The 22,493-nt window shown below is 52.8% G+C and overlaps 1 protein-coding gene across 5 annotated transcripts; it reads left to right on the top strand.

Annotated features, from left to right (window-relative positions):
- The first annotated feature begins 5,153 nt into the window (after positions 1-5,153).
- On the top strand, positions 5,154-22,016 carry Zdhhc8 (zinc finger DHHC-type palmitoyltransferase 8). Of its 5 annotated transcripts, XR_006633183.1 has the most exons (12): positions 5,154-5,280; positions 13,698-13,819; positions 13,980-14,137; positions 14,237-14,409; positions 14,616-14,718; positions 15,047-15,138; positions 15,311-15,452; positions 15,591-15,711; positions 15,796-15,905; positions 17,154-18,151; positions 19,320-20,382; positions 21,050-22,016. XR_006633183.1 is itself a non-coding variant. In XM_004670753.2 (11 exons), the coding sequence occupies exons 1-11, from the start codon at positions 5,177-5,179 to the stop codon at positions 21,258-21,260; spliced, it is 2,334 nt and encodes a 777-aa protein (XP_004670810.1). In that variant the 5' UTR covers positions 5,154-5,176; the 3' UTR covers positions 21,261-22,016. The 5 variants fall into 5 exon arrangements, 4 of the variants coding, with proteins under 4 accessions (XP_004670810.1, XP_004670811.1, XP_044988384.1 ...); XM_004670753.2 differs by lacking the exon at positions 19,320-20,382; XM_004670754.2 differs by having other exon boundaries at positions 19,320-22,016.
- Positions 22,017-22,493: the final 477 nt, after the last annotated feature.

Raw genomic sequence — 22,493 nt, 5'->3', positions numbered from 1 at the left:
AAAGCTTTGATCTTGACAATATCCTGTATGTTGACACAGGCCCTCAGGAATTACCAGCCCTACCCTTCACTGGGCAAGAGCCATCTAAGACCTGTGCCCAAGTGGCAACAAGGTCTTAATCACATCCTATGTGGCAGACTTCCATTATCACCTACCACAGGTGATTAGTTTTGTTGTCTGCCTGTTGCTTGGTCTCCAGATGTCAGTTCCCTACCAGCTTGACCCTGTTCCATCAACCTCCAGTGCAGTGAGTGTGCCACATGCAGTAAGACACCTCAAACTGGCTGAGGTCTTGGTGCTTCTGCTGTACATTCATGGCTGTGTACATATATGTCCCTGCGTGTAGCCTAACCTGGGCCCTTCCACAGTTTGTCTTGGAACACTGGTCAGGTTGTGTTACTGAGTGCATTTAGGAAGAGGGTCCATCCTACTGTCCATAGTCTGGATGAGAGTGGCTACAGACTACCCAGCCTGTCATCTGTCTGAGACAGTGGGAGGCTGAAACAACCACAGGCCAGGTAATGTCCTGTAGGTGCTGAGACCGTGTGTGAGAGAGACAGCAGTGCTCCACACTCTACAACGGACACACTCCAGGGTCCCCATTTGGTGCCAGGGATCCTAACCATGTCCTCTGTATTGCGTTAATTCCTACCTGTATGCCTGTAGTAAATTAGGCCTACTGAATGCTTCTTAGTAATAAAGTAGAACTATCATTGCAATTAAATGAATGTAGTCAAAAGATCTTACTATGAATCTTAGCAATTTCAGCATCAAGTTATTTTTCTTCCTTGACTAAGTAAAATACTTCAGTTTTTCACTACAGCTTCCTGGCATATTGGCGCTGCTAACAGCACTACTTTTGGCTCTTTGGGGCCATTAAGTAAAATAAGGTACTGGAACACACTGGTTGAATCACCAAGACTACTAAATGCCAGATGAGCAGGTGGTGGTTGCACTAGGCAGAAGAGTAACTCACTTCTGAGACACTAAGGAGTAGGACATACAGTATGCATGTCTTCTCCCCCCACCCCCCAGGTAGGTCTCACTCTAGCCCAGGCTGACCTGGAGTTCACTGTACATTCCCAGGGTGACCTTGAACTCCTGGTAGTCCTCCTACCTCTGCTAGCCAAGTGCAAGTGCTGGGATTAAGGGTGGGTGCCACCACGTCCGGCTTGTATGCCTGTATTTTTGAAAGGCTAGCCTGGAACTCTGCTGCATAGCCAAGGATGACTGAACTTAAGATCTTCTTGCCCTTGCCTCCCCAGTGTTGGGATTATCAGGATATACCAACTACATTCCATTTGTACAGTGTTGGGGGTCAAAACAGGTTTCATGCATGCCAGGGAGAATGGGCAGCTTTTTGACAGACGGAGAAAGAGACAGAATGGGCACTCCAGGGCCTCCAGCCACTGTAAATGAACTCCAGATGCAAGCACCCCCTCGTGCATCTGGCTAACGTGTGTCCTGAGGAGTCGAGCCTCAAACCAGGGTCCTTAGGCTTCACAGGCAAGCACCTTAACTGCTAAGCCATCTCCAGCCCGCATTTTTGTATTTTGAGACAAGGTCTCACTACTTACTGAGTCTGGCCTTGAACTAGCAGTAGTCCTGCCTTAGCCCTCCCAAGGGCTGGAATTACAGTTATTAGCCATCATGCCTGCCTAATTGCATACTTTAAAACAATTATTTCTGGAATTTTCCGTTTAATATTTTTGGACTATGGGTAACTGAAGTCGTAGAAGGCCATACTACTACAGGGCAAACCTCCAACCCAGGCCCCTCCACTGGGCTGAATGCAGAGGCTCCTGGTTTCTGCTTCATTTCTTTTTATCATCTTGTGCTGTCGACTGGTCTCTAGTTGCCTTGTTTAACCCTGCTCAGGGAGTAAAAAAGGATCCCATGCTGGAAGAATGGCTCTGTGGTTAAAGGTACTTGCTTGCAATGCCTGACAGCCCGGGTTCAATTCCCCAGTATCCATGTAAAGCCAGATGCACAAAGTGGTATAGTCTAAAGTTTAAAGTTCTTTTGCAGTGGCAGGAGGTCATAGCACACCCTCTTCCTCCTACCTCCCTGTCTTGCAAACAAAAATATATTTAAAAAAAAATCAGGGGCTGGAGAGATGGCTTAGCGGTTAAGTGCTTGCCTCTGAAGCCTAAGGACCCCGGTTTGAGGCTCGGTTCCCCAGGTCCCACGTTAGCCAGAGGCACAAGGGGGCGCATACGTCTGGAGTTCGTTTGCAGAGGCTGGAAGCCCTGGCGCGCCCATTCTGTCTTTCCCTCTATCTGTCTTTCTCTCTGTGTCTGTCGCTCTCAAATAAATAAATAAATTAATTAATTAAAAAAAATCAGGCTGAAGAGATGGCATAGCCGTTAAGGCGTTTGTCTGCAAAGCCACAGCATCCTGGTTTGATTCTCCAGAACCCACGTAAGCCAGGTGCACAAGGGGCACATGCATCTGGAGTTCCATTTGCAGTGGCTGGTGTACCCATTCTATTTCTCAAATAAATAAAAAATATATTTTAAAATGTGTGTGTGTATATATACATACACATTTATATATAAATAAATTTAAAAGCCACACACCTTTAATTCCTACTTTGTTGCACCAAGAAGGCGAGCAGTCTCTTCCATGATCAGTCTTTGGTGTTTCTTTCTACACAGCTCTAGCAGTAATGGGTGGCTGTCCTGTCACATACATACAACATGAGTATAGTCCAGCCTGGAACCATAGGGACTCTAGTGGGTATATTGAGAGGGGAGCCTCCTGGGAGGGCAACTTTTGATGGAAAGTTGTGAGCCTTCTGTGTTTTAGGCTGCAGGAGCACTGGATAGGCCAGAGGTTCAGCTGAAGTGAGTTCCTAGTACAGAGGGCTGGCTGGGGGCCACCTGAGATTGAAGGGAGATGTCCATACTTCCATTGGGGAAGAGGACTCCTCAGTATCCTCAGTATTTGGGGGTTCTCAAGGGACTAGGTTTAAGAGCATTGGAGCTTCTCCACCCAAATGAGCTAAACTTGAGTGGTTAAGGCTCTCAAATTAATCTCACAAAGGAGAATTAAAGAATGTGGATGAAGCCAGGATGCCGAAGTTGGAAGGATCCACTGAGTGGGAGGACAACTTGGGACCACCAGAGTAAGCTCCAGGTCAGCCTGGGCTAGAGGCCCTACCTCAACCATATACTGGACATGGTCATGCACAACTTTAATCCCAGCACTTGGGAGGCAGAGGCAGGAGGATCACTGTGAGTTCAAGGCTAACCTGGGACGATAGAGTGACTGCCAGGTCAGCCTGGGCTAGAATGGCACCCTATCTCAGCAAAAAAGAAAAGCCGGGTGCATGCCTTTAATCCCAGCACTTGGGAGGCTGAGGTAAGATCAACATGAGTTCAAGGCCACCCTGAAACTATATAGTGAATTTTAGGTCAGCCTGGACTAGAGTGAAACCCTACCTTGAAAAAGGAAAAAAGAAGGGGAGAAAAAAAAAAAAACCCTAAGAGTTGAAATGTTCTTCAAAAGAAAGACTGGTGGATCAGAAGCTTTGAACTGGAAATAATGAAGGTGAAAGGGGGGCTGGAGAGATGACTCAGAGGGTCTTGGTATAGTACATTATCTCATTAGGGTTAACTTCCTCCTTACCTCTAGTATATCTGTCCGTGAGGGGTTGCCTCTACCCTGTGAATGATTGTCAGGCTTTCAGGACCCAAGGACTTGGTTCCTCTGATCTGAAGGAAGTACCTCTTCCCTTCCTGATGTTACCAGGGCAACAGGAGGTGTGGTCCTTCCTTCAATTACTTCTAAGCCTAATGTCTTCCTAAACAATTGTGCTCTGAGATCCCTTTACTGCCTGGAGTCTACTTCAATGCTGGGACCTTTCCATGACCAGGGCTGGGATTTCTGCCATGGAGTGACAAGCAGAACAGAATTTGGGGAGAAAGTTCATCACTGTTGGGATGGCTAGCTTCTAACAGCACCACAGCCCAGGTGTATCATAAGGCAAAGATGGGTCTCTAGTCCTAGGACCCCCTGGCTAGTAGAGTCGGAGGAGTGGCTGCTGGGCATTGATTGGGTTCTAACTGCGCAGAAACAGAAAGTAGGACTGTGGAAGGTTCTCAAGGGTCTGGGTTTCAGAGCAGAGGGCGCTCCCTTTGTTGGAGTGGCCAAGAAAGTTCGCCACGTTCCTACTCAAACAAGCATACTGAGGCTGCTGGTCCACCGCGGGAAGCCAAGTGCCCTAGCAGCGTGCTCCCAACTCCAGCATTCTCGGATGCTTGATCCACCTTAAGCGACAGCGCGTTGGTGGGTGGGATTTCATGCGGGAAGGAAGCTTGCGCATTGCATTTCAGGCCCGGGTCCAGCGTTGGTGTTTCCCCAGGGGCACCGGGCTTTGTGAAGCTTTCATTGGTCTCCCACCAACATAGGCTCTCAAGCTTTCAGCCTGGGTCAGGTCGCAGAGGGACCTGTGGGGGGGGTCCCTGCCTCGCTGGTCGGACACTTCTGGCTGAGTGGTTCAAGTTGCTGCGAGATGGGCCGAATTGATAACCATGATGTCCCTGCATTGTCACAGGCCCCACCTTCGTGACTGCCAGGGAACTCCAGATTTGGGGTTTGGGTAACCACCTAGGAAAGCATGAACTGGCGTCATGAGCCTACGTAGTCCGCCATATTCAGGAGAAGGAATTATTTCGTAAAAGGTCTGTCCAGACAAGCCCAGAAGGAACCGCACTCGGGACTCTGCCTGGATTTTTTCTTGGGGGGGTGCGTCTCAGGCCGGCTAGGCCTACAGGGTGCGTAAACTGCGCAGCCTCAGAGCTGCTTGCCACGACACCCATTGCAGGGAGCAGCCCCGGCCCCGCCCCCGCCTCCGAGAGGGTCTCCAGGGTCGGAGGATGGACGCTTGGGGCAGCAGGCGGGACCGCCTGGAGCGGCGACGGCTGTCCGGGAGCTCCTCCCTCGGCCCGCCCCCGCCCCCGCCACGGGCCCCCAGCAGCCAGGTCCACCTTAAGGGGAACGCTGACATCAGCGCGCCGCCGCCGCCGCCGTCCGTGGGGTGGGATTTCCTCCTCCAGCGCCGCAATCATCGCGGCGGATCCAGCATCGAGACCTGCCCGCCCGCCCGACCCCGGCCCGACCCCGGCCGGCTCCGCCCGGCCCTGGGGAGGGATGCGGCGGCGCGGCGCCCAGGATGCCCCGCAGCCCCGGGACGCGCCTCAAACCCGCCAAGTACATCCCAGTGGCCACGGCCGCCGCGCTGCTGGTTGGCTCCAGCACCCTCTTCTTCGTGTTCACGTGAGTCGGCACCGTGTTCGGGGTCCCAAACTGTGTACATCCCCCACCCCGGAGGAGGGGGCTAGCTGCAGGTGGGCTGGGCTGGGCAGGGCATAGGTCAGGGGTGGGGCGAACTGAGTGGCCGGCCTGCTGTGGGCAAGGTGATCCCCCACTCTTGGGACGAGGGCCTGTGGCCCAGAATGTGTACCTGGGGCACCATGGACAGGTGAGTTCTCCGTGGGGACAGTATTCTTGGCCTGACCCCTATGAGTATTTCAGGCAGGCCCTGGGTTTGTATGCATCCCTTCTCTGGCCCAGGGCTCAGGAAAGGACATGGGTCACCCAGAGCCACCAGCCCTTTTTACAGGCCCCTTAAGTCTCCTTCCAGCTGCTAGCCCCAGGCCAGAGCTAAGTTATTCCACATAGGTGTGGCCTGCCCCATAGCTACTAACCTGGGCCATCTGCATCTCTGTGCCACCCTGGTAAGAAGACCCCAGTGGATATCATTGTTGAAGGGTCCAGACACACAGACACCCATTTGTACACTGCTATGAGAAGGACATTGGAGAGGCCCAGACCTCAGAGGCCAGGCCTCCAGTTGTGAGGAGGATGCAGCCTTGCCAACTTGGTACTGTCAGCTCCAGTGTCCACTTCTTGACACAGCCTGACTTATAGCTGGCTCCTTCCTGGTCATAGATCATTCCAAGGATACTTGAGGACATTTGTGGGGAGGGTTCTGATCTTCAATAGTGAGGATCCCTGACTAGTCAACCCTTTACACAAGTCTGAGGCCTTAATATAGTTGAGGTTACCTGTGCATTGCATTGGCCACCTGTTTCCAACTGGAGCAGTCCCTGATGTAAATGAACCTGGGTTGGACAGGAGCCTGTCTTGGGCCCCTTCTGATTTGTAGAATGGAGGTGGTAGGTAGGGTTTGCTGGGTTTGAATTCTGTGCCTGTAGAGGCAGAAGAGTCCCTATGCAGAGGCCAGGGTGGGTTGGGTGGCTGCTGCAGGCTGCACAGTGTTTATTTTTATTTTATTTTATTAATTAATTTGGTTTTGCACAGTATTTTTAAAAAGGCCTGTGTGGATGGGCTTATTTACAGCTCCAGAAAACTGGTGTATTCTTGTCACTCATATGTTCCTGCCTGTGGGGCAGAGAGGGGTGGGCTTGGGGATCCAGACCTGGAGGGGACATGCTTCCTGGAGCTTCTAGAGAGGAAGGTCCCAACTGAAGTCTCCAGTGGTTGGTTTGAGGATATCTGGATGTTCTCAGGTGCCATTTGGTGTCTTTTCTCTTAACTTTAAAGCTACGATGCATCCTCTATGGAGAACTTGTGACATGTAGGGACAGAAGCTTTAAGAAACATTTAAATCCCCCTCAATGCCTCCATACTCTTCTTAGAGGATTACTGTGATTTCTGAAGGCCCCTTAGTGATTCCTGTGAATTTGCCCCACCCCAGGCTTTAGTGTTAAGATTGCTACCACTCTATTGGGCAATTCTCTGTCTGTTGTTTTTTGAAATTGGGCTTCTGGGGCCCTGGATGGTGGTGCTCTTGAGGTATGGGGGTTCCCCTTTGGTGTAGCACCTGTATGTGGCCCATTCTGACTCCTCTCAGGAAAAAGTAACTAGGGTGCTGCTCGGTCCCATCTAATGGAGCTTAAGAAGCTCGTTTGCCCCTTGGGCTCAAGAAGTGTTGCCCTGTGAGTGGGGTGCGGTTTCTGGGCTAAATGGCCATTGGTTCTATTCCTGAGAAGGAGACTATGCCGGGCAGCTGTGCTGATTTTTGGGTATGCCAGGATCCAGGCATGTACGGAGGCCATGCTGGGTGGGTGTCCTCAGGATAGGCCTCTTGTCTCCTCATGACCTCCTTTCTGTCCTGTGTCTGGTCCACAGCCACCTCAAAGAGGAGAGAAGTTCTTCTATTTGCCTCTAGGGCCCACATGGGGTTGGTAGCTTCTGTTTGAGGCTTTACGTGGATATGAGTGGCCCTCAGGTCTCCAGTTGTGCTACTAAGTGTGAACTTCCCCTCTCAGGTAGAATCTACTCAGTGCCAAGGTACTGTGGGTTCTGGTGTCATCCAAGGTGAGGACCCTGAGGCCTGAAGGCAAAAGACTCTCATTCTCAGCCAGCTCACAAAGGGGACATGCATACATCGCTCCAGGAGAGGCTGGATGTAGGAAGGATGTGGATGTAGGGGGCACTCTCTTGGAGGATAAGATGAAAATTTGAGGCAGGTTCTGAGGGCCTCCCCAGAAAGTCTTCCAAGTGGGTTTTGTCCCCCATCCCTGGGGCCCCAGAGCCCTTCTGTCTGGTACAGTGCCTGGCTAGACTGGGTGCTAGGATGGGTCCAAAGATTTCTTCTAAGCCAGGCCCTTCCCCAGAACCATTTTTCAGAAAGACTACAACAATGTATGCCAAAGGGTAGGAGCTGCTGTCAGGTTGCCAATTCCAGAGCAGAGTTAGGCCATTTTGGGGTAGCATTGCTAGTTCCCAGTGTACATGAGCTCTCTTCATGCTCAGAAGCCCACTTAAGACAATAGACAGTCCAGGCTTGGGCCCCAGGCAATCATATAGTTGGAGGGCTCAGTAGAAGGAGGTGCAGACTGGGCCCTCATGGGGAGGGACCTGGGTATGAAAACTTTGTAAACTCTCCTGCCAGGATACCCAGCTTGTGACAGGAATTACTGGTCTCCCAAGCCTCAGTTTCCCCATCTATCAAGGTGTCTGCTCTGGGGATTGGACAGGTGGTTGTAGCTGCTTTACAGTCTAAAAGCTCTGCCTGGGATAACCAGGGCGAGTGGCTGCTAACTTGCGGTTCTGGCCTTCCTCATGGGTCAGTGACACTATCAGATGCACAGTGTTAATGAAGAACCTGATTAAACAAAAACATCTGAGTTAAAATTTTCCATTCCACATTTAGCTGTGCAGACATTCTGCCCCTGAAGCCACCCCCCGCCTTGCTGGGTGGTGTCTCCCTGCTGGCCCAAACTTGGGACTCCACTGGGTGGGGCACATAGTGTTTGCTTGTGGGCTTGTGTCCTAAGAGTCCCATGTCCAATTCACTCAGGAAACGTGCTTGCAGCCCCATCATTGGCAATCTGGGCTCCTCATCCTTCAGCATCTAGCTTAAGCCAGCCAGGAAGGGGTCTTAGGGAAGAGAGGAGCCCCTGCCTGGCTCACTGAATGCCAACTACTCCACTCACGGGTAACCATGGGCCTGTAGCCTGCCTGTCTATTTCGGACTCTCCTGCAAGCTCAGAACTCAAGGTGGCACCTGCAGGGATGGGCTGGGTGAGATTGTCTCCATCTTGGGGCCTCCTAGAGCCAGCCAGGGTTGGGCCATCTTGGTGTGCCTGGCAGACCTAGGTGGGATTAGAGTGTTGTCCCTTTAGGCAGGCACAAGAGCCTCTTTGAGTGGAGGGCTGATGAAAACAAGGACTCAGTCTGTCCACTCCATGGGAGAACAGGTGTGTCTCTGTGTGTCCTCACACATCCTTTCATGTCCTCAGGGGTCCTTGTCTATGCTCATGTTTTGTCCATAAAGGGCAGTGGAAAGTCCAGATAGAGCTTGTCTAGTGAGTCCCAGGGCAGTGGGTTGCTGAGCTGGGTTAAACAAGTCTGGGGAGGAGCAGGAGGAGAGGTGTGTCTGCAAGGTCGTGCTCCTGTGTGCACCTGTGGCTCTCTTTGTATATGAATGAATGTGCAACTATCTGTGTCTGTGTGCTGTGTGCACACGTGTGTGTGTGCAGTACCTGTCTGCATGCAACTCCTCCTGTGTGTATGTGTCTTGCCTGCAGCCATGTTTACTTGTGTTCACAAAACTGCAGTGGTTTTCTGCTTTATATGTGCATGGATTACATATTCATGCTTGTGTGCATTCGTGTGTGTGTGTGTGTGTGTGTGTGTGTGTATTTGTTTGTGCGCACTTGTGCCCGTGTCTGTCTATGCATGTACTTGAATGTACTCTTACTCCCTCTCCCATTCAGAGCACAGGCCTCCTAAGTCAGGGCCTTGTATGTGCGTGGTAAATTGGCCACAAGGCCTGTTCCTCTTGGGGGGGGGGGCGTCCTAGACCAAAGGCCCCTTTGCTGCACCTAGGGAAGGACAGATACCTGGTTCAGGTATCTGGGTCAGGTCAAGCCTGAAGGGTTGGAGAAGGAGCAAGGGACAGTGGCTCAGGTCCCAGAGAACTTCATCAGGCTTTCTTATTTATTTACTTACTATCTACTTTTCCATTTATTTATTTATTATTTATATGTGTGTACTCATGGGCATGCTAGGGTCTCTTGCTGCCACAAATGAACACTAGATGTATGTACCACTTTTTGTTTTGCTTTTCAAGGCAGGATCTCACTCTAGTCCAGGCTGACCTGGAATTCACTATGTAATCTCAGGGTGGCCTCAAACTCATGACGAACCTTCTACCTCTACCTCTGCTTCTCGAGTGATGGGATTAAAGGCATGTGCCACCACGCATGGCTTGCTTTATTTATTTATTTATTTATTTATTTATTTATTTATTTTTGTGTGTGGTAGTGTTTTGCTCTAGCCCAGGCTGACCTGGAATTCACTATGTAGTCTCAGGGTAGCCTAGAACTCATGGCGATCCTCCTACCTCTGCCTCCCAGTGAGGTCTGGGATTAAAGGAATGTGCCACCACACCTGGTTGGCCTTTTTTAAAAAAATTTTTTTAACAACTTCCATGATTATAAACAATATCCCATGGGAACGCCTTCCCTCCCTCCCATTTAAAAAATATATTTTATTTTATTTATTTGAAAGAGAGAGACTGGCTGGAGAGATAGCTTAGCAGTTAAGCGCTCTCCTGTGAAGTCTAAGGACCCCAGTTCGAGGCTCAGTTCCCCAGGTTCCATGTTAGCCAGATGCACAAGGGGTGCATGCGTCTGGAGTTCGTTTGCAGTGGCTGGAAGCCCTGGTGCACCCATTCTCTCTCTCTCCCTCTATCTGTCTTTCTCTGTGTGTCTGTCGCTCTCAAATAAATAAATAAATAATGAACAAAAAATATTTAAAAAAAAAAGAAAGAGAGAGAGAGAGACAGAAAGACAGAGAGAATGGGCACACCAGGGCCTCCAGCCACTGCAAATGAATTTCAGATGTGTGCACCACCTTGTGCATCTGGCTTACGTGGATTCTGGAGAGTCAAACTTGAGTCCTTTGGCTTTGCAGGCAAGCACCTTAAGTGCTGAGCCATCTCTCTAGCCCTGGCCTTTTTTTAAAATGCGAAAGTGTGAGAGAGAATTGGTGTGCCAGGGCTTCAACCTCTGCAATTGAACTCTAGATAGGTGTGCCCCCTTGTGTGCATGTGTGAAATTGCATGCTTGTGTCACTGTGCATCTGGCTTACCTGGGACCTAGAGAATCAAACATGAGTTCTTAGGCTTTGCAGGCAAGCGCCTTAACTGCTGAACCATCTCTCCAGCCCTGTACCACTTTTTTTTTTCTTTTTAAAGAAAGTCTGGCTTCTAAAAACACCAAAGTTATTTTATTTATTCATTTATTTAAGAGAGAGAATAAGCATGTCAGGGCCTGTAGCCACCGCAAACACATGCCAGATGCATGTGCCTCCTTGTGCATCTGGCTTACATGGGTACTGGGGAATCGAACCTGAGTCCTTTGGCTTTGCAGGCAGACACCTTAACTGCTAAGACATCTCTCCAGCCCCTCTATACCAGTTTTTGAGTTTGGCATTACATGGGTTCTGGGGAAACTGAACCCAGGGCTGGCAGGTGTTTCAGGCAAGTACCTTTAACCACTGAGGCCTCTCCTCATCCTGAGTCTCAGGCCTTCTGATTCTTAGCTGAGGTCCCTACTCATCCCTCCAAGTGTTCAGGCAGGTGATAACTGTGCTGACAAAGGTTGCCTTGCACCTCAATGCCAGTGCTCCCCTGTTAGTATAAATTTCTAAATGGGCTTCCATCCCAGGCATTACACTCAGGACTACTGTCCAGCCTCCCTGGCCTGATGAAGAGTTTAGAACTCAAAGAGTACATACTAACATAGCTTGTCAGGCTGGTGGGGAGCATGAGGAGTCAGGCTGTTCTGCTTCATTGATGAATATGCTTCTGAGGATAGCCCCAGTGCTTTCTGACTGGCAGGACCTGTTTTTTTTTTTTTTTTTTGTTATTATTTTCTGAGATAGGGGTTTGTTATAGCACAGGCTGACCTGGGATTCATTATGTAGTTTCAGGGTAGCCTCCTACCTCTGCCTCTCGAGGTGCTGGGATTAAAGGCATGCATCACCACATTCAGTCAATACCTTGTTTTTAGTTGTTAAAGTATTTTTTATTCTTATTTATTTATTTGAGAGAGGGAGAGAAAGAGAGAATGGGCATGCCAGGGTATCCAGCCACTGCAAACAAACTCCAGATGCATGTTCTACCTTGTGCATCTGGCTTACATGGGTCCTGGAGAGTTGAATCTGGGTCCTTTGGCCTTGCAGGCTAGTGCCTTTACTGCTAAGCCATCTTTCCAGTCCCCTTGTTTGTAATTTTTTAGTTCTTACAAGTTAAGTTCTTACTCTAGCCCAGGCTGACCTGGCACTTACTCTGTAGTCCCAGGTTGGCCTTAAACTCATAGTGTTCCTCCTACCTCTGCCTTCAGAGTGCTGGGATTAAAGGTGTGTGCCACCATGCCCAGTAGTGCCTTGTTTTTCAAGAGGGAAGCCAGCAGCTGTCTCTTCCTCATGGCTGGGAGGCTCAAGGGTGTGGTACACTGTGCAAGGTGGTGCCCTTGCATGTAAGGACAATCTGTGCCTGTCCTCTCCTGCTCGCCCCTCCCCCCAGTCTTGTCTGCTGATCTCATCTATAACTAGCTGGTCTAGAACCCCTCTTCATCTTCCTTAGGCAGTGCCAGGATCTGACATGCTGTTGCCATCTGGAAGAGGTAGATAACTTTCTAACATGAGGTTTGCATTTTTACTTTGTACTAGCATGGAACCAGCATCTCCCAGCTGATGCTATAGGAAGCTAGTGTGTGCCACTCAAGTGAGGTTGAACGGCTGGGCTGCTTCTCTCAGGTGTTTCTCCCCTGGCATTTAGGGCTGTGTCTCTGCCCTGCTAAGCTATACTCTCTCCCTACTGAATAGTATAGATTGGAAACTATAGACGTGTTTTTAGTACCATTTTTGTGCCAGGCATGGATGAGGAATGGGGAAGGACTGCATGTATGGGGTTAACACTCCAAGCTGCTAGGGTAACTGTGACAGAGGAAGGCTCTGCTGGACCCTTGTGGCCATGGCCCATGTTCATGTAACCACACCAGTACTGGGAAAAAGAATGGGGTAACGGCTTTGGGCCCTACAGAGGGTGCTGCCGTGGGAAGCAGAAGCTTTAAATAGCCTCTTGCTTCCCACTAAAAATAGTGTTGCTACCATGGAGGTGGTTGCCGGGGCGGCGGGGCTGGCTCCAGGCCACGGCAGGCATGGGCACACGATATGCAGCACCCTGTGGTGGCCACCAGGCTTCATCTTGTGGTCAGGGCAGCTGTGAAGCAATCCCCAGTGGTCTTTCTTCACAGAGAGCTGAGTGTGAGCCAGAGAGTGAACCCTGGTGTGCCCTGCCACCTGTCACAGCAGCCAGGTGCAGGGAACACAACAGGAAAGACTGGGTGCCCGAGGCCAGAGAGGCTTCTCAGGAGCTGACTGGATAGATAAAACTGGAAGGTCACCAGGAGGAGACTGCTTAGATCCTGAGAGGGCTAAGTCAGGCACACTTACAAGAAGTGTGCAGGGCCCTTTCAGAGAGGCTGAAGAGGGGACCCAGAAGTCTTGGAAGGCTTCCTGGAAGGGGGAGAAACCATGGTGCCAAGTGTTGCGGGGTAATGAGAGATGACAAGGGTAGGGCCCTTGTACTTTTCTAGGGTCTCTAGGCTTTCTCTGCCACCAGAGCCTTCCTAGACTGGGACTGTGTCCCTCAGGGAGGAGTAGGAGGATGTTCCCCAGGCACTAGGTGACCTGGGTTTGGGGCTCTCCATACCCTAGAATGTCGCTGGTGAGGGGCAGGTCTGGGTGAGATGTAGGGCTGACCTAAGCTGAAGGACAAGTCCCTGGCCTCTCTCCATGGTAGCATGTGGGTATGTTTTTTTCATTTACTGTCTAGTTTCCCCAGTGGTGTAGGCCTGGGTAGGATACATGGCTTAGCTCTGGACCCCCCTCCCCCTAATGGTGTGACCTAGGCTGATAGGTGTGTCTGATCCTGTTGCATCAGCTGTGAGTTGTGTTCCCTTGGTTCAGAGCTGGCACAAGGGGATCCCACACATTGAGTGTGATGTGTACAGCCACAGAGTGATACTGGTCTGAGATGTCCTGGTTGGCCTGATGGTGGCCTCGGAGGCCCAGTTGCACACATGTAGCCATGTCTTAGAACTCTGCCCTTGTATTCCACAGACCAGCTCTCTGCTCATTTTCCATTGTAGGTGCCCATGGTTGACAAGAGCTGTATCTCCAGCCATTCCTGTCTACAATGGCATCATCTTCCTCTTTGTCCTGGCCAATTTCAGTATGGCCACCTTCATGGACCCTGGCATCTTCCCCCGAGGTAGGGCTGTGTGTGGGGGCAGCTCATCTGTTCATTTTCACAAAAGTGTAAGTGGCTGATTTGGGCCCCCAGTGGGTAGGCTTGGAAAAGATTAGTGAGGGGCTCTCCTTCTAGGGAAGTCACCTTCCTGTCCTCTTGCTTCCCTGCCTGGCTCCTTCAGCGGATGAGGACGAGGACAAGGAGGATGACTTCCGGGCCCCGTTATACAAGAATGTGGATGTACGGGGCATCCAGGTCCGCATGAAATGGTGTGCCACATGCCACTTCTACCGTCCACCACGCTGCTCACATTGTAGTGTCTGCGACAACTGTGTAGAGGTGACTTCCCTCCTGTCCGATGCCCCTTGTCCCCTTCCTCCTGCCAGGTTTGGTGCCTGGCCCCACCTGCCGTGTGCTCTGACTCATTGCCTCCTCCAGGACTTTGACCATCACTGTCCCTGGGTCAACAACTGCATCGGGCGCCGCAACTACCGCTACTTCTTCCTGTTCCTGCTGTCACTCAGTGCGCACATGGTGGGCGTCGTGGCCTTCGGCCTAGTCTACGTGCTGAACCATGCAGAGGGGTTGGGGGCCGCCCACACCGCCATCACGTATCCTTGAGTCCTACATGGCCCCTCCAAGACAATGTGTCCTGGGAAGAATTGAGCCTAGAGGGATCAGTTGGTTCCTGAGAGTTCTAGTGGGAGAGTCCCTCTTCTTAGATGGGAGGGGAAGTGTTTTTCTACAGATACCTGCTCCACATTACTGCAACGGGTTCTCCCCATCCTTTAGTCAGCCATTGGCCTTAACAGGCCAGCATGGCTGTTATGTGTGTGGCTGGCCTCTTCTTCATTCCTGTGATTGGCCTCACTGGCTTCCACGTGGTGCTGGTCACACGGGGACGCACCACCAATGAACAGGTGAGATTCTGTGGGCTGGACTGTAGGTGCCCTTAGTTATGGTAGAAGGAGCTGAGGGTGTGGGGTTATAGCTGACCTATTTCCCTGTACACTCCCTATCCATGGGTACTGTAGCCCACAATAACTTATAGCCTGGGAATGCTATAGCTCTCTAAATGGACAGCCCAGGATAACCTGGATGTGGGCCATTCTGGGCCAACTCTGCTCAAGCTGCCTTGCTTTCCACGAGAACCACTTCTAAGGATCCCAGTTCTCCCTGCCTGTCCCCCTGCCTGCCCTGGCCTGGGCCCTGGGTGGCCAGGCTGGCTGAGGGGTCCCGTGTCTACAGGTGACTGGGAAGTTCCGCGGGGGTGTGAATCCCTTCACACGAGGCTGTTATGGGAACGTGGAGCACGTGCTATGCAGCCCCCTGGCACCCCGGTGAGGCCCGACCTGGGCAGGGGGACAAGGGGGCCTGTGCTGTATGCGGGGTGGGTAATCTCAAACCCTCAGCCTGGTCCCTTTCCTCTCAGGTCAGGTGGGGGCTGGCCCTGCCCTTGGTGTATGTTCATAGCCAAGTTGCCTGGCCACTGACCCCTCTCCCCTGTCATAGGTACGTGGTGGAGCCACCCAGACTGCCTCTTTCAATGAGTCTGAAGCCACCCTTTCTCCGGCCTGAGCTCTTGGAACGAGCTATGCCCCTCAAGGTCAAGCTTAGTGATAATGGGCTGAAGACTGGCCTGGGCAACAGCAAGGTGGGGGTCTGGGCTAGAATAGTGAGGAGTTGGGAGCAGGGCCCTCAGGGGACTAAGGCAAAAGGAGGAGGGATCCTAGAGCCTAACTCCTTGCCTAAGCCCCACTCACCACTGATGCCCTCGCCCCCTCCCACCCAGTCCAAGAGCAGTTTAGACCGGCTGGATGAGAAGCCGCTGGACCTTGGACCACCATTGCCTCCTAAGATAGAGGCTGGCACCTTTGGAGGAGACCTGAAGACCCCGCGACCTGGCAGTGCTGGTGAGGTTGGAGGCAGCTAAACTGGAAGAGGGATATGCACAGACCTTCATGTGATCTCCTGCTAACAGTGGTCCTTCTTCCCAGAGAGTGCCCTGTCACTACAGAGGACCAGCCCCCCAACTCCTGCCATGTACAAGTTCCGGCCAGCCTTTCCCACCGGTCCAAAGACACCCTTTTGTGGGCCAAGTGAGCAGGTGAGGACAGGCCTTGCCCCTGGGGCAAGTCCTACCCCTAGGAGGCCCCCATTCCCTGAAAAACATCATCCCTGGGAAGGCCTTGGCCAGTCACAGAGGGCCATATGCATGCTGGCAGGACTCTACCTTGTGAGCATGCTAAGCTGAAATTTCTTGGAGGGGAGCAGGGCAAGGTGATCCCAGCATGGCATATCTCTGTCCCTCTACTGGCATGGCTCACAGGCCAGGTAGGTGGCTCCCACCTCTAGCATTATTTGCTAGGATACTTTGAATTCTACCATTAGTCACTCTGTAAGGTACAGAAATCTTGAGAAGAATTGGAGGTTTGTTTGAGCAAACACATGTATTGTCCTAAATTTAGTGGACTGTTTATCACTATGGAAAATAGTCAGTGGTATGGGGCAGCCTGTGAAATGACCTGGAGCCTTAAGTGTTTCCAGGGCTGCCATTCCTCCTGGAAGCTGCCTGAAAGAGCAGCCTCACGCATCTAGACCCGTTCTACCTTGTGAAGTCTTTCCCTGGGAGCCCCCCGTACCATGCTCTTACCTTTTGAGGCCACTAAGAGCCTCCTTGGCCAAGGGTCCATCATGGAGGTGATGCTGTAGCCCTGATCCACAGCAGGAAAGTCATATAGATTGGTAAGGATAGACTTTAGACACCTTTAGACACCACCTTCCTGGGACTGACCTCGGCTCCACAGAGTATTCCTGTGGGTTGGCTGAGTGTCCCCAGACCACGCTTTTCAACCCCTTTGAGGTTTGAGAGGCCTATGGCTCTTCCCCAGTCACAAAAGCTAGAGAAACCCCCTCACATCTGTGGCTGTGGCTGCTCTAAGCATTTAGGCCCCCTGGGCTGGGGAAACCTAAGGCCACAGGCCCCATGTTTGCAGCAGTCAGCTTTGACCTTATCATACAGAGCCCCAGCAGCCTAAGCTCAGTGTTGACCTGAGCATAGCCCATGCAGGCCCTCCGAGGTATTATGGGCAGAGGCTGATCTCAGAGCCGTTCTTTGGGAGACAACCTTTTAGACTGTTGTGCTGGCTTCACTTGGCCCTGACTCCATAGTAGGCATGGGAGAAGTGGATGTGGTATAGGGATGGGTACTTCTCGCATTTTGGATTGTATTTGTTAGCCTTATTGCCTTGGCTGTGTGTCACATTGCAGCCTCCATGTGAGTACAGAGCTCTTGGTGGCTGTAGTCAGGAGTAGAAGAAGTGGGCAGTTATGAGAGTACCCTGTCCCCCCACAGGTCCCAGACCCTGACTCCCTTATGGCGGATGACAGCACCCACAGTCTAGACTTTGTGTCTGAGCCCAGCCTGGATCTCCCAGATCATGGGACTGGTGGCCTGCATTCTGCCTACCCACCATCCCCGCCCCTTAGTGCCACTGATGCCTTCTCGGGTGCCTTGCGCTCCCTGAGTCTCAAGGCTGCTAGCCGGCGGGTTGGGGACCATGTGGCCCTGCAACCCTTGCGCTCTGAAGGTGGGCCCCCCACACCCCACCATGGTCTCTTTGCTCCCCATGTGCTGCCCAACAGAAATGGCAGCCTGTCCTATGACAGCCTACTTAACCCTGGCTCACCCAGTGGCCACACGTGCCCAGCACACCCTTCGGTCACCATGGCTGGTTACCACTCACCCTTCCTGCACCCTGGGGCAGCCGGTGATCCACCACGGCCCCCACCCCGCAGCTTCAGTCCTGTGCTTGGCCCCCGGCCTCGGGAACCCTCTCCCGTGCGCTACGACAACCTGTCGCGGACCATCATGGCTTCCATCCAGGAGCGCAAGGACAGGGAGGAGCGTGAGCGGCTGCTGCGCTCCCAGGCTGATTCGCTCTTCGGTGACTCCGGAGTCTATGACACACCCAGCTCCTACAGCCTGCAGCAGGCCAGTGTTCTATCTGAGGGTCTCCATGGCTCGGTGCTGCGCTATGGCTCTAGGGACGACCTTGTGGCTGGGCCTGGCTTCGGTGGCACCCGGAACCCCGCCCTGCAGACGTCGTTGTCCTCATTGTCCAGCTCCATGAGCCGGGCACCGCGGACGTCCTCCTCCTCCCTGCAGGCTGACCAGACCAACAACAATGCCCCTGGGCCCCGGCCTGGCAGTGGCTCACACAGGTCACCTGCACACCAAGGCCTGCCCTCCCCACCAGGCACTCCCTGCTCACCCTCCTACGTGGGCCCCAAAGCTGTCGCCTTCATCCACACAGACCTCCCTGAACGGCCACCCTCGTTGGCTGTGCAGAGGTGGGTGCCCAGAGGTGTGGGGGGTCCTCCCTGTGCATTGTGGCCATCCAGCCACCTTCAGGTCCCTTATGGCCTAGTTCTCCCAGCTTCTCCCAGAGATCTAGAGTTGGCAAGGTTAGCTCAGGGAGTCAGGAAGAGTGGGCCTTACCCTACCTTGATGGTCCCTAGTTACCCTGTGTAGGGTGGTCCTGCTGTGCAAATGCCCAGGGTGCATCCCACATGTGGGAGCAGAAACACTTGCATGCTGACTTCAGTGTGTCACATTCTAGTCCAGTGCAGACCCAGTGCAGATCAGGGCCCTGGAGTTAGCCTCATATGCAACATAGATATGTGGGTTCCCACCTTCCTGGGTATGTTTGGGGCTCTCTCTTGACCTGCTTTGATGTATGTTTAGGAGGATGAAAGATATCACACCACAGCAGCAAAATGTGCTACCCTGGGCACATGTCTTAGGGATGGGGAAAGACATGCTGGTTCCAGACCCCTAGCCAGTGGGTAACTAATATTGCTTCACAGCCCCTGGTCTCAAGTGGGAGAGCTGGCAATGTGAAGGTCAAGTTCGTACATTGAGTGGGCTTGCGCACCACTCCACACATGCTCTGAACGTTGGCATCATTGTTCCTAGTCTCAGACAAGGCCCTTGGTCAGGGGTGGTGGGTGGTGGGAATATTCCTGTCCAAGCCACATGGTCACAAAGAGCCCAGGGGCCTAGCTGTTAATAGTACCAAGCAAAGCATCCCCATCCTGCTGTTGGGAGACCATTTGGTTTTCTCAGGGGCAAAGGGAGGCTGTGGTAAGGTAGGGAGAACAGTAAGGGGTAAAGGAGGCTTCTGCCGTTACGGAAGCAGTAGTTAGCACTGGCCAGGCCAGAGAGCAGGTGTAGAGCCCTTCATTTTCATTAGGGAAGGCTATCATTAGGCTACCTGGCTCAGAACTCCAGGATGGGGTAGGGTGGGGCCCAGGGGCTCAGGCTTACTACTATGGCTTGGAGAGACAGGGGACTCGATTTGATGACAGCAGTTTTGACGCCTGTCCTGTGACCTCCTGGTCCTTCCAGGGCAGGAATTGCCTAAGGGTCCAGGACACAGTCCAAGTCTGTGTGTGTCCTGTCACCCGCTGTCCTGTGCTCACAGTGTATGTGTGCATGTGTGTGTTTGTTTTGATGCAGGGACCACCCTCAGCTGAAGACCCCCCCAAGTAAGCTTAACGGGCAGTCCCCAGGCTTGGCCCGGCTGGGGCATGCTTCTGGCCCTGTGGGGCCCAACGCCAGCCCTGCCCGGCACACGTTGGTTAAGAAGGTGTCCGGCGTGGGTGGGACTACATATGAAATCTCGGTGTAAGAACTGATCACCTGTCTGCTGTGGTTCCATGGGGACCATAACCCCCGTGGTGGTTCCCCCACCCCTACCAACTTCTTCGCCCCAGGGAGAAGAGCCCACTCAAGCCTGAAACGGACATATCTACAGGAAAGTCCCACTTCCATAAGCTTGTGCTCTGCCCTTGTGCCTGTCTATCTACTCATCTGCTCATAGGACAGATGGGTCCCAGGCTGCGGGTCTGTGCCCCTCCTGGGGCTGTGACTTCAACTGCCTCCTTCGTCAGCCAAGTTCAGGCCTGCCCCTATTGGCCCCTGTCCCCCCAGGCCAGTCCCCAAACACCCCTTGGGCCTACTCACTCTCCCATGTGCATAGGTCTCTGTGGCCCTGCCCTCCTCGCTGCTCCTAACACGTTGCCTTTCACCAACCAGCTGGCAGTTTGTAGCTTAGCAAGATCCAGTGCTTCTGCAGGGAGTGCAACCCTGGTCTGCCCTGGGTTGTGATGGATGGGTAGACAGACAGACATCCAACTGGGGCAGGAGTTCCAGCTCCCTGTGTTCTGTCTTGCTTAACTGATGGGCTTGTGTCCCTGTGTCTCTGTGCTGTGCTGTGCTGCCATACTAAGGCTGATGTGTTAGTGCTCGGCCACTGCTGTCCTTTCATCAAAGCCTTAACTTCTGCTTTATGCTCTTGTGGGAGGCGATGGTGGGGGAGACAGAGCAGGCATGGGGAACAGATGCTGCCTAGGGGCCTGGTGAGACCCAGAGCCCCCTTCCCCAGCCCTCAGGGCTTCCCTGCCAAACTGGAGAGTCCTCACCCCAAGGCATACAGAGATCCCAGCACTGGCCCCCACCAGTGCCAAGCGGAAAGCACATCCAGGAGGGATCAGTGCTCCCCCTGGCATCAGGGACCCAAGTAAGCACATGGCAGCATCTGCTTGCATTGTGTCTTGTTTTATGTTTTTATATTTACATCTATCTATCTATATCTATATATATATAATTTTATTAAAAAAAACAAAAAAGTCATTTTGATCCTTTCCTTGGGCAAAGCTAGTGTTGGGGGTGCAGGGGAGGTGTCAGGATGGGTTGGCTGGCTAGTCATGGTGGCATTTTTTTGAGTGGGCATTTCTGCTGAAAAGCTAAGTCAGAGCCCTATCCATTGATGGGTCTTTGGCTGCTCAGTAAAGGTCTCTTGCCTCTGGTCTGTGACATTCCTGGTAATAGGGAATTTAAAGAAAGGCCAGGAATACAGCTGCCCTAAAGGGCCACCAGGAACTGAAGGGTGTGGGCAGGCAGTGTATAGGAATGCATGCACATAGGGCCAACAGCAGGCTCCATGCCAACAGGAGTTGTTCTACTTTTTAGAACCCAGTCTTGTTTGCTGGTTGCTAAGGGTGAGACTGGGAAGTGTCAGGAAGCTACAGCTTTGTAGGCCTGGGGTGGGGCTGGCTAAGGCACAGTGTGAAAGGCATGGGGGGACTCAGACCCAGAGGGAGCGATCCCATGCCTCAAGCCCCATAGTCCTACCCCTTGCTGACCTCCACTTTTTGCTTCTCTCTCATGGACACCCTGGTTCACAGCGGGCGAATCGGTACCTGTAGCCGTGGATGGGGGCTGCGTGGTCCTCCCAGGGGGACCCCTGGCCTGCACCTTTGCCATCTTGGCCGACCAGAGGATCACGCGCCGCTGCGGGCCCCCTGGAGCACAGCCACTGGGGCGCTCCCCCGTGGGACCATGTGCCATCTACATTCTGCCGCATCCAGCCTTTTCCCTGGCCTCTCGGGGCCCTAGCAGGATGCCAAGTAGGTGGCTCTATGGCCCTGGATGGCCCAGCTGGGACCCAGGGGACCAGGCTGCTGTGGACCCTGGGGCTAGGGCTAGATGTAGCCTGGGGGAGTTCCCTGTCCATCAGCCACAGCTTGACTGAGCAGCCTGCCAGGGCCTGTGTCCAAGTGACCTCAGGAAGTCTTCCTACCTGCTACAGGGGTCCAGTGCCCCACTGGGGTTGGCCCCAGAGCTGCTGGGGACCAGCATGATCTTTATCCCAGCCTCCCTACCCCTTCCAAGCACTTTAGTCTAAGCCACTTACTCCCAGGGAGCCCAGGCCTCTGTGGGTTGGGCTGGGTAGGGGTCTCAGGTTGCCCCTGCAGGTCACTATACCACCCCCACCCTGCCCCTAAGCACTTAAACAGATGCCTTAATGTCCTGGAGTTGCCAGCCAGCTTGGCAGGCCATGGACCTGGCCCATCCTCCTCTGCCCCTTGCCTGTTCTGGCCCCACCTGGGCAATCTGCATTTAGGGGTGATGCCTCTGGGAGCTCAGATGACTCCATGGCCCATTCCCTGCACCTGAGCCTGCCAATCCTACATGTCCCTAGGGGCAGAGCAGGGTGGAACCTCTGTGAACTCTCCCTCTTTCGCAAGGTCCTTGTCCCAGGGCAGCAGTTTTGTGTCTTCCATTTGAGATGAGAAAACCACAAAGCTGAACTCTGTTGCTCTAACGAACAATCCTCAGTTCCCCCAATAAAACTTTTGGTGTTTACCTCCATGGCACTGTCTACCAATATAGTTTCCCTTGGTTGAGCCTTAGGTATTAACAGGATGCTGCACTAGACAAAGCCCTTTAGTTAAGGGTGCAGTAGAGGGAAGTGGCAAGGTGTAGATGGGGAGTTATATGAAGGCCACAAGGCTAAGCTGACCTCCAGTGTTTCTGGGAGGGTCTGGACCAAGGGGTGGAGCATCAGAGGTATCTGAGTCCCCCCTGAGCTGCTGCTTTGCAGGGGAGGCCTTCCTGCAACCCCCTTGGGGATACCCTTGAACAGGAATGTTTGTGAAGGGACATGGGAACCTATGCTGAAGCTGGGGCAGGGGTCCTGCCTGCCTCAAGGGAGCCATACTACCAAACCAATTGAGCACCTCAGAAAATGCCTGTGCCTCTGCCCATCCCCCATTTCCATATAAACAAGTTCACATGCTAAGTTTGTCATGACTATATGTCCAGCCACAGGCCCAGCCCTCAGGACAG

The sequence above is a fragment of the Jaculus jaculus genome, chromosome 13, assembly GCF_020740685.1.
Source record: "Jaculus jaculus isolate mJacJac1 chromosome 13, mJacJac1.mat.Y.cur, whole genome shotgun sequence".
Taxonomy (NCBI): domain Eukaryota; kingdom Metazoa; phylum Chordata; class Mammalia; order Rodentia; family Dipodidae; genus Jaculus; species Jaculus jaculus.
The sequence above is the reverse complement of the archived record's forward strand: the minus strand, read 5'-3'. Positions and strand labels throughout refer to the sequence as shown.

Bases quoted from the DNA above. Each gene is read 5' to 3' on its own strand.
- Zdhhc8 (XM_004670753.2), top strand. From the start codon at position 5,177: ATGCCCCGCAGCCCCGGGACGCGCCTCAAACCCGCCAAGTACATCCCA. The intron at 13,820-13,979 runs GTAGGGCTGTGT...TGGCTCCTTCAG, and splicing joins CCCTGGCATCTTCCCCCGAG to CGGATGAGGACGAGGACAAG. The intron at 15,139-15,310 runs GTGAGGCCCGAC...CCCCTGTCATAG, and splicing joins TGCAGCCCCCTGGCACCCCG to GTACGTGGTGGAGCCACCCA.